We start from the raw sequence: 18,372 nt of genomic DNA on the forward strand, positions 1-18,372 counted from the left end.
TTTTGTGCCATTAGTGTATTTCTGTGACTGTTTTTCAAATTGTGCCCGACTTTTTTGTGCCTTGTTTTCTTGTTTTTCGCCCCTTGGGCACTCCCCCTTGCAGTTCTCTCCCTGCCGCTGCCTCCCTGCGGCCCGCCCCCCTCGCGCCCCCATTCGCCGCTCCCTCCCGCCTCCCGCCTCCCAGCTGCTCCTACCTCCCCCCTCCCTTCTTAATGGCTGGCGCTGCGCGTCGCGAGTGAGCGACCTCTGACCTGCTTTAGGTCTAGAGCTCACCCCCCACTTCCGCAGCACCACCCAGCGGTCTCGTGCCCCTGACCCCCGCCCACGCTGCTGCTAGCGTGTTCGAGGCGCTGGTAAGCCTCTCTTGACCCGTGTGCCGCTTTTCGCCGTCTGTAAGTGCTTTTTCCTATTTTTCAGCGCCTTGCCTCCTTGCGCTTCTGCCCCCGTTGTGCCCCTCTGATTGCTGTACCCCGATTGTATTTTGTGCCATTAGTGTATTTCTGTGACTGTTTTTCAAATTGTGCCCGACTTTTTTGTGCCTTGTTTTCTTGTTTTTCTCCTCTTGGGCGCTCCCCCTTGCAGTTCTCTCCCTGCCGCTGCCTCCCTGCGGCCCCGCCCCCCTCGCGCCCCTATTCGCCGATCCCTCCCGCCTCCCGCCTCCCAGCTGCTCCTCCCTCCCCCCTCCCTTCGGCAAGCCCGTCTGCGCCCGTCCGCGCCTGGACCGCGCCCAGCGCCACCCCCACTGGTCCTCGCGCCCCCCCGCGCCCCACACCTTCTTTACTCGGCCAGCGAACTCCTCGCCCTCAAACCTGGCCCCTCCACAGAGTGCTTCCTGGCCAGCCCGAAGCACACCAAAGGACCTTTTTCCTGCCGCACCTGCAACTTCTCCTGCAACAGAACAACGAAGCCAGCAACAACCAACACCAACCACCTGCACTGCATCCTCCTCAACACACACTCCGCACGAAAACACGCCACAAAGCTCTGGGACCTGCTCGACACCCGACAACCTTGCCACCCTCAATGAAGCCAACCGTAAACACCACCAACTGATCCGACTCGCCAAACGCTCCCACTTCACAGAACACCTCAACAACAACGCTCACGACTGCAAAGAACTCTTCTGCATCGTGAAGGAACTTTCCAACCCCAACGCCAACGTCAACGACGTCCCTCCCTCCCAGGAACTCTGCGACGATCTCTCCACCTTCTTCTACCAGAAAATCGCAGCCATCCACGACAGCTTCAACACCTCACCTCTGCCGGACCCCACCCCCAACAACTCCTCCCACGCCTACCGCATCACCACCTGGACTCAAGTAGACGACGCCGAAACCCGAAAGACCATGAACTCCATTCACTCAGGATCTCCCGCTGACCCCTGCCCACATCACGTATTCAACAAAGCCGACACCACCATCGCCCCCAAACTCCGCAAGATCATCAACCTCTCCTTCCACACCGCTACCTTCCCGGACAGCTGGAAGCACGCAGAAATCCAACCCCTCCTCAAGAAACCGAAGGCTGACCTTAACGATCTCAAAAACGTCCGACTGATCTCCCTCCTCCCTTTCCCAGCGAAAGTCATCGAGAAGATCGTCAACGCACAACTTGCCCACTTCCTAGAAGACAACTCCATCCTAGACCCCTCTCAATCTGGTTTCAGACGAAACCACAGCACTGAGACTGCACTCCTCGCCGCCACAGATGACATCAGACAACAAATGGACAACGGCGAAACCTCAGCCCTGATCCTCTTAGACCTATCAGGCGCTTTCGATCCAGTCTGCCACCGCACCCTACTAAACCGCCTCCACGAAGCCGGCATCCAAGGCAAAGCCCTCAATTGGATCTCATCCTTCCTCTCCGACAGAACTCAGAGAGTCCGACTCTCTCCCTTCCGCTCCAACGCCACCAACCTCATCTGCGGCGTCCCCCAGGGCTCCTCACTTCAGCCCAACGTTGTTCAACGTCTACATGGCCCCCCTCGCACAACTGGCCCACCAACACAACCTCAGCATCATCTCCTACGCCGACGACACCCAGCTCGTCCTCTCCCTGACCAAAGATCCTCTCACCGCCAAAACCAACCTCCACGAGGGACTGAAATCCATTGCCGAGTGGATGAGCAACAGCCGCCTGAAACTCAACTCCGACAAGACGGAATTCCTCATCCTCGGGCGCACCCCCTCGGCCTGGAACGACTCTTGGTGGCCCACCGCCCTCGGACCCCCACCCACCCCAGCCAGCCACTCACGAAACCTAGGCTTCATCCTCGACTCCGCTCTCACCATGTCCAAACAGGTCAACGCTGTCTCCTCTTCCTGTTTCAACACCCTCCGCATGCTCCGCAGGATCTTCAAGTGGATTCCAATAGGAACTAGAAAGACGGTGACCCAAGCCCTCGTCAGTAGCAAACTCGACTACGGCAACGCACTCTACACAGGCATCCCAACGAAAGACATCAAATGACTTCAACGCATCCAGAACGCATCCGCCCGCCTGATCCTCGACGTATCTCGCCGGTGCCACATCTCCCCCCACCTGAAGAACCTCCACTGGCTCCCCGTGGACAAGAGGATCACCTTTAAACTCCTCACCCACGCACACAAGGCACTGCACAACACCGGACCCACCTACCTGAACTCCAGATTCAACTTCTACACTCCCTCACGTCAACTACGCTCTGCCAACCTTGCCCTTGCCATCGTCCCCCGAATCCAGCGCAAGACCTCTGGCGGCAGATCCTTCTCCTACCTCGCCGCCAAGACCTGGAACTCTCTCCCCACCTCACTACGCCAGACCCAGGACCTCCTCACCTTCAGGAGACTCCTCAAGACATGGCTCTTTGAACGATAGCAGCACTCCCCCCCCCCCACCCCCAGCGCCTCGAAACCCTAGCGGGTACATAGCGCGCTTTATAAATCTTTTGATTGATTGATTGAGTGTAAAATAGGGGTTTTTAAGGAAGGCCCAACTGGGGAGGATGCATACCATTCTTTCAAGATGTTCCCATAAACGAAATGTGCATTCATAAAATATAAATGTAACTTTATTATCAGTTAATTTGAAAATATGGCTAGGATACTCCTCTCCTAGAAGTTTGTTGGACACACCTGATGTAAATTATATAGGTTAGATCCTCTAACTACAAAGCGTTCCCATAATTGAGTTTCAAGTCGTTCCCATAATGGAGTTGGGACCCAATCAAAGCCAATGTTTTACGCAGTTGCATCTGGAGGTATTGTGCCTAGAATTTAGCAGCAAGATGCAGCAAGCCAGAACTTAGTTTATATTTTCCAACAAATGAGAGTTCTTCCTCAAATTTAAAACTCAAGTCTCAGACAAAAGGCTTTGAGTTAGAGCAAGAATTTATCTCCTTGTTCCAAAATGCACCCATTCAGATGCAGTCTCTGCCACCGACCGTTATAAGGTTGATTTTGAATGTTGAAGTAAATTTCAAGCATTTGTTATCCATGCAGCTTTGCTGACATAATATGCAGACTTCAAAACAGGTCACGTTTCAAGAGATTATGTGTGTTTGTGGCATGCACTTAGAAGTTGAAGCCACGGGAGAAGGCGATGACAGCAAACATTTAAAAATAGATTCTAAAACTTCGAGGAGCAAATTGCACGCTGAGGAGCTCCAAACTGGAGAAGATACAAAGAGGCCAAGAACTGTGACAACGTGATTGCATAAAATTGATGCTTTCAAAAAGAGCAAAACCATGCCAGTAATACACCAGCAGTTCTAGCTTAGTGGTGGCACCCCAGACCCATGACATGTCCTATAGTGTCAGGGGTGGAGTTTTCATATCACTCTTCTATTATATGATATGTTTGGTTTCAACCCCTGCAAAAGTTTAAAAAGAAGACATGAGGCATGCAAATGCTCTTCATGGAACTCTCTAGCATTATAGAAATTATCTCAGTTTTAGAACTTTATCCCATCTCTTACGTTCTACTTCACTTTTTATTAATTCTCAATGGTCTGGAGATTTCAATTCAATAGTAATGTTTAGCTCTCCTAATTTAGAAAAGACATACACCGAAACAGACAGACATCCTCTGAAATCCTACTTGTAGGTTCAAAAACCACTAATTATCCAGCTCATGTACCTGTCACTTTTCAAACATAAAAATATAAAGGACATGTCGTAGCCCATTGGTATTCCTAATGGAGGTTTTCAAAACATATTTGTCAACCACAATTTGGCAATACAATGCTAATTCTCATGCTCATTTACCCACACAAACATGTTTGATGTTCCTGTCATTTTCCAAGTGAACTTTTAAGAAATAGTGAATTATGATTTTAGACATTTAGAAGAAGAATAAAGCACAAACCACACCAGCTCCTCATTTCTTCCAGCAGCATTTAATAAAGTGTTTGCTACTTAGTGTATTGTAAGGACAACATAACAAACTGTGATCAGGAATCTATAAGGATATTCATGACACTGGCCACCTACTGAACTTGAGTGGTTATTTTGTTAGAATCACTTTCAAATCTGATGATTGGAGGTGGAGGCTTAGTTAAGAACGTCTTAGGCTTGGTTTAGAAAACATAATTGAAGGATATAATGGACCCTACCCTATGAATATGTTGTATATATTCCAAGCGCAGCATGCTGGACTTATTGTAGCTGAGTTAATGTTCCGCCCATGATACTTGAGCTAGATATGTTTAACAATAAGCCACCAAAGTATTCCTAGCGGTCTTTAAATACAATGCATTTCGTCATGTGTTCACTTTTTATACCAGTATAGGAGGAGACATAAATCCAATATCCAGTTCTGTTAAAACAAAGCTCTATCACAGCACATACCTGGCCATCACCTAGGATGTACATCCCTGTCAACATTTTATAAAATATGGATCTCCTTTATTTATTATTTCAAAGTGTTAACTTTAAACATATCTGACTTTTCATACTCAAAAGAAAGCATTGTGTCATAAACGAAGGGCATTTCATTCACTGCTCTTTTGCCTATGATGGTGCTTGAATCAGCAGTAAGTCTCCTCATTTTTCAATGTCCTATTACAGCTTATTGTAGATTTTCTCAACACTACTCCTGGCAGTGCCTGATACAATCCTTACACTGTAGATTGTCATTCTTTATCTACTTCTTACTTGTCTTCAAAATGTTGGGCTAGAATAAACTTGTTATCAAAACAAGACAGATCCTGCAAAATGCTGTACATACTTTTAATGTCCTTCCTGTAGCTTACGTCTTGATATATTTGCCTTGGCTGCAGCAATACATAGACTGAAGGCAGTTCTGTCTAGTGACTATTCAAGTGCATCCTAATTAAAGCATGTTTCTTACCCAGTGACACCACATAGCAAAAGCAACTTTTTTGTTTCATACATTTTCCTCAATTAAACTTATATTTGAGTGGCCCGTTGGCTCTCTGCTACCATTAGTTTAACCAGGATACCAACACCGAAAACAAATCTACTCTTCCTTACCAAGACAGAAGAGGCTTTGAGTCAAATACATATGGAAAACTAGTGGGGTCCCATCATATGTATGTGGGTGAGCCTGCATTCAGCAAACACTATTTTTCTCTCTACAGATCAACATCCTAATAAAGCGACAACAGTGCTGGTCTACATTAGAGTGGTGAGGGCTTGTCACTCGAAATGACTCGGATTACAGTAAACACAAATGTGGTTTCCCTTCTCTGATACCAGCTGGCATTCTGAGGCTTTGCCATCACATCCCAATCCTGTTGTCATGTTGCAATGTTCTCCTGGCATAATCTTCTCAACAGCTGTGATTTTCATTATATAACAAGCCTGACTCTGCATCAGATGGGATGCTTTGTCAGACTGGAGCAAACTTTATCCCAAAAAATACCTACACTAACAGCTTTGTGAATAATAGCTCATTCTTCCTCTTGCACAATTCCCGGGCAAGCTTCGGGGAACCTTTGGAACCGACTTTTACTGCAGGTGTTTTTTTTTCTGTGTCCACACTCAACCTCCTTTGGCTGACAGTCAACATTCATTCTTAGTCCTAGCTGCTGACCTGGGGGAATTTTACATCCTCATTTTTTGTACAGATTGATAAAATGCGGGCTGGAAGTCTGACATATTGGTGGAGCAGTCGAGGAATCTCTTTGTGAAGTTCAGCCTGTTCTCCAACGTTTTGCATCTCAATGGAAAGAGTTGACTGCTGCCATTGTATTTGATTTATTAATGGTCTGTGCATTAATCATATTTGATGCAGGTTGTCGAAGTTGTACTTTGTTGAACTTGTAATAAACAGTTATTTGTTGTATTGACCAAAGAACTGACAGTGAGAACATGGCAGAGGGGAAAGCCACTGTCTGTCACTTCTATTCATATTGACATGGTTTTAAAACAGACAGATTGTGTTGATCTGAATTGTCTCTGTTTTTATATACACATATATATTGTCTCCTTGCAATGGCTTCCCTTCCTCAACTCGGGAAGTAAATTTGCACTATAATCAAATCTGGGACCATGAGCTGTGCACTTTGGTATAAAGCAGCTATGCATGGTTTAGTCTAACGTTTTAAATAGTGGTATTCCTTCTTACATGTCAAATACTGCTCTCAATTATTGGAAATTAACGAGCATCTTAAGGGAAATGTAAATACTCTAAAAAACACGTGTGCAGGGATGTAGCACCATGTTGGCACTGTGAGAACACAAATGGACTATGTTACATATGCAATACTTTTGGTATGTATAGACATGATTGCACTGGAATGTTGCTTACAGGAACACTGAAGAACGTTGTCGTGTTACTCACCCGTCCACTTAACATGGCATGATTTTTTGGTCTGCAAATCTTTATATGGCAGCTGATCAAACATTTTCTTTTCAGCTTTTTCCTCATCTGATACTGCAGCCTGCGCATGCATCGTGTCCATTTTGAGATCCTCGTCACACCACATGTTATCCCCTGAAATGCTTCCCTTTCTAACTCTTGTTTTCGCCCCTTTTTCCTTCCTGTCTAACATGCGTGGCCTTTCGCCTTACAGCTGATGGCAAGGAAGGGATGTGTGTTGCCTTTTGCATTGCAGCTGATCGCAAGGAGGGGACATGTGTGGCCTTGCACATCGCAGCTGGTTGCTAAGGATAGAATGATGTCACATTGGTCATGTGTATCATGGGCGTTGCTTCTCGCTGCATGTTGGCTAAATGGGCTACAATCAGAAAGTCTGCTTTGGATGCAAGGCTGCGACACGCCACACTGCTACAGTAAAATAGCTGGAATTAAAGAGAATTTACAAGTCAACTTACTTGATGCTTCTCCTTCATTTTAGAGTTTTCAAAGGGAAAAAGACTCCCCCACTCCGGAAACATTCCATATGCTCAGACCCCCAAAGGTTTATTTCAATTATTTTTACTTGTTGGCTATAAAATATTACATGTATTTTCGACTTTGGTAAACTGTGACTTTGCCTACTTTAACAATGTTATTACTTTTACATACAATCACTTAAATTGTTCTAGATATTTTGAACCTGCATTTATAAAGGAATTCTGGGCCATTGGTTTTAACCGAGACATTTACAACATATGGCTGTCCCGTTAAAAAGAGCATTATGGTTCATAAAAAAGGTCCTGCTGTGTTGAGGAATATTAGAGGCAGTTTTTCTTGTTTTGCTGGCTTAGTTAATATCCAGTTGTAATCGGAACAACGACACGTGGAGTGGGGTCTGTTCAGATACAGTAATTGGAAAGTTAAATAAATAGTTGCAATTATTACTTTGAACAGGTTTAGCCAGGCAGCTGAAGCCCTACTTTACTTCTCTGCTGGCGGATGTCTCAGGTTTTGCTGAGAGTCCGCGGTTGCAGCCCAAAACGCTAATTAGCAGCGGAACTCTTTTTTTCAGAGCTGTAATTAAAATTATCTAAAAAAAATAATGAGCACTTCTAAAAAGTGGTGACATTCTAACTATCTTTATTTGAGTGTGAGCATGATAGGTTGCAGATTTCTAGGTTAGTACCTGACATTTATTTGAAACATGCCTTCGTCAATGCTGTGCGTTTTTTATGTGTGTGTTTTATTTCTGTGTTTGTACGTTTTGGTGCGTCTTTATTGCTGCAACTGCATTTGTGAGCTTCCCTGTGTGTCGATGTCTGTGTGTGCGTGTGTGTATGTGCTTGTGTCTATATGTGTGTGCATTTTTGTATGTCAGTATGTATGTATACCTAAAACTGATAGTGGTACACGTGTAGTTCTGAGTTTGTGTGGGCACGTTGTGAAGTAATTTGTGTTTACATATGTTGTTTGTGGCCCATGCACCTGTTTAGAGAAAATATGTGGTTTGCTCTGCATTTCTCCATTTATTCTTTATTATTTGTGTTTGATTGAATCTGCTTGTGTGTCTTTTCATTGGTTCATTGCATCTATTGCGTCTATGTATGCGTATGTGTGCACGTGTTCATGTCTGTATTTGACTATGCATATTCAATTTTGTGCCTGTGTGTGATTGTGCGTTTGTGTGTCTGTGTACCCGTATTTGTGTGTGTCTGTCTGTTCTGTGGTTTTGTTTTTCATTGTCTATATTTGTGCATCGGTGTGTCTCAGTATTTTTGAGGAGTGTTGCATGTTTACTTTTATGTTTCTATTAAGGTTGAAGGGTTTCTCAGCGATTTGGTAAGATGCTAGAACGTCACTTTTATAGGCAACTCTGTCATATATTATGTAAATATATTTCCATAAATTCTGTCATGCAATTAATTTCTGACATTCCCTTATTCAAAAACACGCACACTAACTGACACACAAATATACATCTAAGAAAAGACACAAACGTCAACTTTAGCAGATGTGACACTACAATTTTATTTTAATTCTGATCACAGCATAATCAGTGACATCATACGACCTCTTACAAGGATCGAAGAGTCATTGCATATTTCTAAGGAAATCTTGGTAAATATGTCGATCTTGTGTCATGAAAAATAGATGTGGTTGATAACAGGGCCGCCCACCAGCTATTAAACCTAATCAAAATGCACAGCACACACATACAAAGCAGTCTGTGGAAGATGGATGCAACAACATACGTGTAGCGATTGGAACCCCTTCACAGTGATTAGAAACAGAAGAAAGTGGTATGAAGTGCAAAAAATGATTATTGAATTTCTCCAAGCAAGAGAATTCACTTTCTGCTCTACTGAATCACCCAAAAGTGCATATGCAACGAGAAGCCTCGATTCTTGCAAGCAATGCCTGAGACATTTCAAGACGTACAGCTACGTCCAGCAACCGCGCTTTATTTTCCCAATCCAGATTCCTTGTCTCTATCAGAGGAGCAGAAGCCATACCAGTTCAAGATTTAAAAGGGTTGAACTCAAGCTCAAGAATTTAGACAGATGCAGAATCACACTCCATCCAGACAGACATTAAAACGCTATTGCTATTGCTGGGTCGCTTCCCTTTGGGAGTTAGATTGATGTGATGAATGGTGCCTGAAGTTGGCAAATACCTAAGAGTGTTTGACAATGCATTCAGGCAGTCAGTCACTTTCATAGACACTGAATCAAACACCTGCACATAAATACTTACAAAGGTAAGCTCACACATAATCATATAGAGAAAGTGATGAAGTGTGTGATGTTTCAAAATTCAAAAGCAAATACCATTAACATCTGCAATCTTTTATGCTTCAACTCAAGTAACATAATGTAATTTTGTGTGTGCCCATCTATAAAGATGGAGAAAGCACCCCTGGTTTCCTGTGTTGTACTATTACAACTGCTCTGAAAACAATGGTTACGTTTCAAAACACGTTCTTCTAAAAACGTTTTTCTTCTACTAATTTCTTCATTTGGTTAACCTTTCTTTGTAGGTGATATTTTTTCAATTTCCACAATGTATGAGAGAGTGTCTGAGTGAGATCATACTTCATGCTGTGGAGCGAACAACTTACATTTCTTTTTCCACTGAATATTACAGCCGGCTGGATATTTCATTTCAGGGAGAGACATTTTTTTTTTTATCTCAGCGAGTATTCTGAAAATCAGATCTAACAAATTCAACGAAAGTACACTCCTTTCTGTCTGTCTCTTTTTAGAATTTAGGGCTTCCTTTTACAGAACGCCTCTTCATAGAATGTTTTCTTTTGTAGGAATAGACCTTTCTATTAAATGAGCTTTTTTTCAGAACCACACAAACAGTTGCAAAAATAATGAACAGAACAACATTTTGTGCATTACAGTATTGGTTGTAGAAATGACAAATACCCCACCTTGTGTTTATTTAATAATTGCATTTAATTTGAAGTTAATGAGCTATGGTTGAATGTATTTGACATGTATTTAAATAAGGCTGAATAATTTGTTAAGGCAGATCATATTCTCTTTATTCTTACTTGGAATGTAAGAGTTGGAAGTCGAATTGAACAAAACACCCCAGCTTGAGTCTATAAATGTTATTAGTAAATTCTTATGCAGTGTGAAATGCTAATATGAATGTCTTTGTCTAGGGTGTTTTCATGTATATTTCAAACCAACATGAATATGGGAGACTTATTTCAACTGCAAACTACAACACCACGCACTTCAACAATGACCTCTGGCAGATTTTTGAAAATCCAGTGGTATGTTGTCTCAAATACTTTAAAAAAATAATAATATGAATATTAATGAACTTAATTTCACACAGATTCCTTCTAATAAAGTGTACAAAATGTTTTGCACGCTTGGACATTGTTCCTTCGAGAGTTAAAGGACGTTTGACTTTAATTGCAATATTTTGTCATCTGCATTTTATATTTGTGATGCTAGATTTACGATTGGTGACTAGCTGTAGCATCAGTATGTATGCACACCTGAATGCTGCAAGCAGGACAGGCAGAACAGAATGGACTGCGATTTAAATCTCTTTTAGAATACCCCACTCACTTAATTTCACGCAGTCACTTTTTCAAATATAAGTGCATTACTGCATTAGTCCTTCAATGACAATCATGGAAACACTTGTCCTTGCTGGATGGAAACTCCTCCAAACATGGTAAAATTGTTATTTAATGTGTTCATTTATTGTTTAATTGTTTCACCATTTATAATTGTCTGTATACTAATATAACTTGATTAGGGCATTCCTTTGGTATATGGACTGCATAAAATTCTTACTAGCATCTGAGCATAGCATGAAAATCTCTGTATTTTCTTTGAATTGTGGACGTTAAGTCTGCTCATGTGGCTGTTGCTTTTTTAAATTGGAAAAACAGAGTAAACTGAGTGCCCTTTTATGCAGATGTCCAGGGAGATCGTGTCAGTAGTTTCATTTTTAGTGTTCCATATTCTTTAAGACATCGTCTGTGCTCTCTAAAGCTTTTGCCAACAGGTTCTAGACTTTCAGTCCTGCTGTTAGTTTAATCAAACTTTGTGAACCAAAGGGTGAATCCATCCTTCCTCCTCCCTTCTTGTCTCCAGTCAATTGTAAATTCAATTCAGTCAAAAAATCTTTGTATTTTTTTTAATTGATTTGTAATTTTGGTATTTATAGGCTATTGAGTGAACAATTGATGAAATACCCATACATGCTATGACCAAGAAATCTCTTAACTGGATCCTAGGAACACACCCCTCCCATTCCCTAAAAATATTGAAAAGATAAATGAATTTCTGCCTGTATCTATGTCAGTTTTGGTTGTTGTGCAGTGGTAGTTGGTGAAATTTGAAAGTGGTGGAGATTACAAATCATATTGAGTTTAATCAGGGGAGCAAAGCGACCGGTTATGACTGCTCCAGAGGGGATCTGGGGGGTCTCTCTCAAACATATTTTGTAAAATAAAGGGCAAAAAGGTGCATTTTACATCATATTTTGATAAAGAGTTTGCTTAAAATGGGTTTAAAGTTAGTTCTGTAGTCCTATACTAGATAGAGGGTCTGATTTAGATTTTGGTGGACAAGTTAGTGTGTCACAACGGTGAAAGATATCCTGTCAACCAATATCTAAATCCCATAGATTATAATGGGGTTTAGATATTGGCAGCTGGAATATCTGTCACCGCTGTGACAGAGTAGCTTGTCAGTAAATATCAAAATCAGGCCCAGAGTGTTTTCTTCATACACTCCTCTCTTGCATCAGTGCACTTGGAAAAGCTTTTTACTAATTTACACACACATAATGATTACCCCTCAATTATTTAACGTAGTTGATTTTGTGTATGCTACACTAAAAGTGTACTGTAGATCTGAGGCACACTATAACAGGTGCACCTTAAAGGTATTATTGTGAGTCAGTACCCTTCATCCCTTCCCAGAATATAAACATTTTATACAAAGTAACTGAACATGTATAAATATAACATTGCTTAAAGTAGCAAATAGGAATAATGCCTTGTAATTGTACATAAAGTATATAAAACACAAAGTTACTGACAACAATAGGTCTAAAAAAGAAAAACATACTCAGGCAGGCTGCCTTCACAGCAAATTAGCCGAATAAAAAACGATTTCACCCACCCTTCTGTTAGATATTGGGTCTCTAGTTGGCAGAAGTATACTCGCTGTCCAAGTAGGGACCACAATCCTAGTCAAAGTAAGCCAGATACACACTTTAAGTTAACCTGTGCTCACCCTGTGGTAGCTTGGCACAGAGTAGTTAGGCTTAAATGAGGAGGCAATGTGTAAAGTATTTCTGCAACACACACACACAGCAATGCAATAAAAATACCACATAAAGACTCCACACAGAGAATAGAAAATATTTATCTGAGCAAAACAAGACCAAAATGACAACAATCCAATCAGTAGACATTGAGATATGGATTTTTAAACATTAATCTACAAATAGTGCTTTGAAGTCACTAGCGTACAAAAGGTTACTTGAGGTCACGAGGGACTGGTGCATATTCAAAGTTCAGGCCAATCACTATGGAGGGTAGGCCAGCTGTGGAACCCACACATGGTCCACTGAAAAAGCACCTTTGATAGAGCAAAGTGTCGACACTGAGGGCACGATGCGGTGATATTTTCCAAACAGTCGTATCACACCATTTTCGTCTGGCTCTGCTGAAATACAGGCAATATGTCATAGTTGAGCTGTGCAGAGTGCCATCATTGGGCCGCACAGGCTGCGAATACACTGTTACCAAACAGCCTCCGTGTCAAAGGAGCAATGTAGCAGATGTTCTCAGGCACTTGAGGCGATGCATTAGTTATTGCAGAAATCAGCTGCAGAACCCACTTCTAGGCCCAGGAGTGGCTGGGGCACCTCAGGCAAGGGTAGAACTCACAGATGGTAGAGTCCAGCAGCACCAGGAGAATCGCAGGCAGTCTTTGATGCCCCCAAGACTGCAGAAGAACAGCAGGATGGGTCCAGTCCTTATCATCAGCAGGGCAGAGATCAGCAGGCAACAGGTCAGCTCAACAAAGCACAGAAGCAGTTCCTTGGAACAGTCAGTCCAGGCAAAGTGGCAATCCTTACAGCACAGCAGTCTTTACTTCACCAGAGGTCTTCCCAAGTCCAGAAGTGTACTGCTTTGGTATGGGCTGAGACCCAGTACTTATACTCAGGTGAGCCTTTGAAGTGGAGGTGACTTCAAAGTAGCCCCTTGAACCTGCACAGAGATCTTGTCTTACTAGCCCTGCTTCCAGAGTACCAGCAGAGGGTAATCAGCTCTTTGTTTGGGGACAGGCACCTCAATATTGAAGTATAAGTGTTAGCTTCCCTCCACCCTTCCAACTCAGGAAGGCCCATCAGAACGCAGATGATTGCAGATAAGTCCTTTGTCACACCCACCCTTCCTGTGTTTGTGGCTGTCTAGAGGGAATGCAAAAATTGTAGCTGTCACCTAGCCCAGACGCGTGTTAGAGACAGGCTGCAAGGCCCACAGAGCAGTCAAAACAGAGAAATGGAAACTTTCAAAAAGTGGCATTTCTAAAATAGTAACGTTAAATATGACTTTACCAGTAAAGAGGATTCAACACTATCATTCCAATGACTTATAGCATGATTTAGCTTCTCCTTTCTGATCAGGAATTACAGCTTAAAAGCATATTAAGGAATTCCCAATGCTGACCTATGAGAGAAGTAGGCCTGACAGTAGTGAAAAATGACTTTGGGAATTTTTCACTACCAGGACATGTAAAATGTAAATGTGCATGTCCTGCCTTTTACGTACATGACACCCTGCCCTATGGGCAACCTAAGACCTACCCTAGGGGTGACTTACATGTAATCAAAGAGGCATTTATGGCTTGGCAAGAGGTTTTAAATGCTAAGTCAAAGTGGCAGTGAACTACACACAAAGGCACTGTAGTGACAGGTCTGAGACAGGTTTGAAAAGCTACTTCTGTGGGTGTCACAACCAGTACTGGAGGCCTACCAGTAGCATTTAATTTACAGGACCTGTGTATATGGTATACAACTTTCAAAGGGACGTACATGTAAATTAAATGTGCCAATTGTGGATACACCAATGCTACCATGCTAATGAGGAGAACCACATGCACTTTAGCACTGTCAGCAGTGGTAAAGTGCTCAGATTTCTAAGGGCAACAAAACAATACAGCAAAAACAGGAGGTAAAAGGCAAAATGTTTGGGAGATGACTACTCTACGGCTGTCAGGTCTAACACCCCCATATTTGAAAAGTAGTTTTATCTCTCAGTCCCTCAGCTAATACCAAACATTAAGTATCTGGTGCAGCATCTGCAAATCAAGTAGTTTGTACTCGTCCATTTGTGCTTGAATTGCATTCTATTTTCCATTGTCACAAGTACTCTTTAAATGATTGATTGCTAATTGATATATTATTTATTAACAGTTGCTTGTTCAACTAGTGATTGGTTTAGGATTGAATGTGTCTCCAAATGATGTTTTGAACTACTTGATCTGTTTGAAGTGGATTTTGTTACTTACTTGCCTTCGGGCTGAAATATAGGCTAAAACAACTCATTTGAGCTATGCACAGTTCAACAAAGTTGTCTAACAGCTTAAAGTTATTCTTAAAAGTTTTAGCCGGTCCTCAGTGTTTAGCCAATATTACTTACATACTGGGACATTTGAGCTAACACTTACGATGTTAAAAGCGCAAATACATGTCCCGAAAAGCCATTTGCAGCTTACTCAAAAGCTACTATTGGCTGAAGATGTTATTCAAAAGATAGGAATTATAGCTGGCTACAAATATCTATATCTTTATGTTACAGACTGGTACTCCTCCATGAGTCTGTATGCAACTCCCCTTCAGCACACTCCACTCTACAACAAACCACTCTACACTATTCCATTGTATGCTAATGCACTCTACTCGACTCCACTTTTTGCCATTCCTGTGTATGCCACTCCACTCTTCAACACTCAAGTCTACCCAAGTCCAATGTATGCCACTCTACTTTACTCCACTCCACTCTACACCACTGTACTACGGGCTATTCTATTGTATGCAACTGCACTCTATCCCACTCCACTGTACGCTATTAGACTCTATGCCCATCCACTCGCTGCCATAACACTGTTTGTTATTCCACTGTATGCCACTTCACTGTACGCCACTCCACACTACACCACTGCACTCTACGCCACTCCACTCTACGCTATTCCAGTGTACGCCATGCCACTCCACTCTACCCAGCTCCACTCCATGACACTCCACTGTCCTCTGCTAAATGACACTGCACTACACTCAACATCAGTGCACATTCCTCCACTCTACCGCATAATATTCCAATCTATAACACTCCACTATACAACATGGTGCTCCTGTCAATGCATGTCTACAGCACTCTACTTTACTCTATGCCAATATACAACACTCTACTCCACTCTGTGCAACTCCATCTATGCCTCTCCCCAACTCTGCTATAGTTTACTCCTTAAGAAAGTACTCTACTCTACTCCACTCCACTACTGCACTGTACACCGCTCCTCTGTACATTACTCTTTGGAATTCAACCGAATGGCAGTCTATGCCACTCCACTCTACCATACTGTACCACAGTCTACTCTACTTCATGCCACTCCACTGTACAACACTGTGATCCACTCTGTGACACTCTACTCTACTCCACTCTACACCCTCCACTCTACGCCTCTTTCCAACACTCTACAACACACCAGTCAACCCCACTTTACAACACACTGTTCATTTCTACAACATTTTACTCCACTGTATGCTATGCCAGTCTACTCTACTCTTCTCCACACCACTCTACTTTACAACACGCTACTTCACCCAATAGCATGCTACTCCACTAGACCCCACTCCACTCTACTGCACTGCACAACACTGTTCCCCACTCTTATGACACTCCACTCTACACCACTTCAGGCTACCACACTGTGGTACACTCTATGCAACTCCACTCTACAAAACTCTACTATACTCTATGCCACTATACCACACTGTATTCCACTCTATGCCCCACCACTACTCTGTACAACCTCATTCCACAATGTCTTTCAGCACTCTATGGCACACCACTCCACTGTACTGTAGAAGGCACCACTAGAATTGATGCGTTTACTCAACTCTATGCTACTCCCCACTCTGCTGCACTCCATGCCACCTTACTGTACAACATACAACTCCACTTTATTGTAATTTTAATTGTATTTATATAGTGCTTATTACTCCAATGAGGCACTGAAGCACTTTACTGTGAGTAGCATGCTATTCCAGAACCCAAAGTTAGTTGTTAATCTAGTGGTTATTGAGTTATTGTGATTAGTCATGTGCTCTCAAGGAAACAATTGTATGCATTTACTCCAGTTACTTAATGAATAGACTATATGAATACAATGTAGGTGTGATAGTTATTGGGGACTAAGTGGTTTCAGGTGAATGGTTGGTGTGATAGATAGGCTGGTGGAAATTAGGTAATGTTAGATTACAGTGATAGAGATTTAAAGAGGAGAGGTTGTGATATGAGGAATCAGCCAATTGTAAAGTTACAAAAAGGAGGGTTAAGGCAGACAGGCATGAGACTGAGATGAGGCCATACTCAGAAATAGAAGGCATGCCGAGGATGAAAGGTAAGAAGAAGGTCCCTCTATAAAACGAATGGAGGGGAATCAAGCGAAAATACGTCAAGTTCAAAGGTTCATGTGGGGTTTTAGGAGTGCAGTGGAAGACGGCCTTCTGCGGTATCAAGGAATCAGAGGATGTAAGCTGTAAAAAGAAACAGCATTATACATAGTCCTCCATATCCAGGGCAGACAACTTAAACATTCAATTGCAAAGTGTACACATCATTCAATCATTAAGAGCTTGAATATGCTCTGTGCCAAGCCTACTGCAGCACTTTTAAACATAGTCTGGAAGCTGTAAAAAGGGAGTTGGGGAAGAAAATAAAGGGAAGGTTTCATTTAAAGCTCTACACTCACCATTCTATTCTTTCAGATTTATACCCTTTTACCTAATGTCAATCCACTGTATGCTGTGTGTGTTTGTGTATATGGCCATCACCCTATCACACTTTTCTCCACTGTACGCTATGCCACTCCACTCTATTTCACTCCACTCTGTTCCATTCTACTTCAATATACGACACTACACTGTACGAAACTCTCATCCGTTCTACTATGCAATACTCCACTTAGTGACACTCCACTGAACATTGTACTCTATGATTTAAACCACGTATTTATTAAAAAAACAAGAATGAAAAAAACAATGGTTAAACAGTAGGTATAGTTAGGAAAACTTTATTTATTCTTTGTATACAAACCAAAATTAAACCACACAAGCATTAGAAAATGTAAAGCTATAGTTCTACCTTAAACATATAATTCATGCACCACCTTCAAATTATTATAGCTTTATTCATTCTTTACATACAAACCAAACTCAAAATACACAAATATTGGAAATTGTAATTAATTTAGAATTTACTCACCACATTCAACTATTACAACTCGTGTACCTCCATACACATTGTAGTGAATGCAGTAGCCACACTACATTAAGTTTGGTTTGTTTAAAAATAACAAATAAAGTTATGGTAATATGAAGGTGGTGTGTAAGTTATAAGTTTAAAGAATTTCTATTGTTTTTGTAGTTTACTTTTGGTTTGTATAGAAAGAATAAATAAAGTTTTCCTAGCTATAACTCCGGTTTAACCTTTGTTTTTTTTATTGAATATACATAGCATTGGCTGTGTTCTTGTGGGATATTTATCACATCATGAACATTCAGATTTGATTTCAATTAACTTATTTAAGGCCAGAAGAGCCTGAGCAGGTGCTTCTAGTTGGGAATGGCAACCCTACACCAGGGACCAGCATTGTTCTTGAACCCTTAAGCACAGTGTACTTCAGTTTGAAATAAAAGGTGGAAGGAACCATGACAGAAGGCAATGGTGTATGGCACAGCTCTGCAAAAAAAAGTGGTGAATACTACGCACACAGGTGCATACACATATTCAGA

The 18,372-nt window shown here is 42.1% G+C and overlaps 1 protein-coding gene across 2 annotated transcripts in view; it reads left to right on the top strand.

The window, feature by feature from the left end:
- The window catches only part of PLOD2 (procollagen-lysine,2-oxoglutarate 5-dioxygenase 2), a 353,254-nt gene that overhangs the window by 302,935 nt on the left and 31,947 nt on the right, over positions 1-18,372 (top strand). Inside the window, exons 14-15 of one of the 2 annotated variants that reach the window (XM_069213902.1) lie at positions 7,304-7,366; positions 10,478-10,591. In XM_069213902.1, coding sequence (XP_069070003.1) covers positions 7,304-7,366; positions 10,478-10,591 — 177 coding nt within the window. The remainder of the gene's footprint in view (positions 1-7,303; positions 7,367-10,477; positions 10,592-18,372) is intronic. The other variant, XM_069213901.1, reaches the window with a different exon arrangement.

The sequence above is a fragment of the Pleurodeles waltl genome, chromosome 11 (genome assembly GCF_031143425.1).
Source record: "Pleurodeles waltl isolate 20211129_DDA chromosome 11, aPleWal1.hap1.20221129, whole genome shotgun sequence".
NCBI classification, from domain to species: domain Eukaryota; kingdom Metazoa; phylum Chordata; class Amphibia; order Caudata; family Salamandridae; genus Pleurodeles; species Pleurodeles waltl.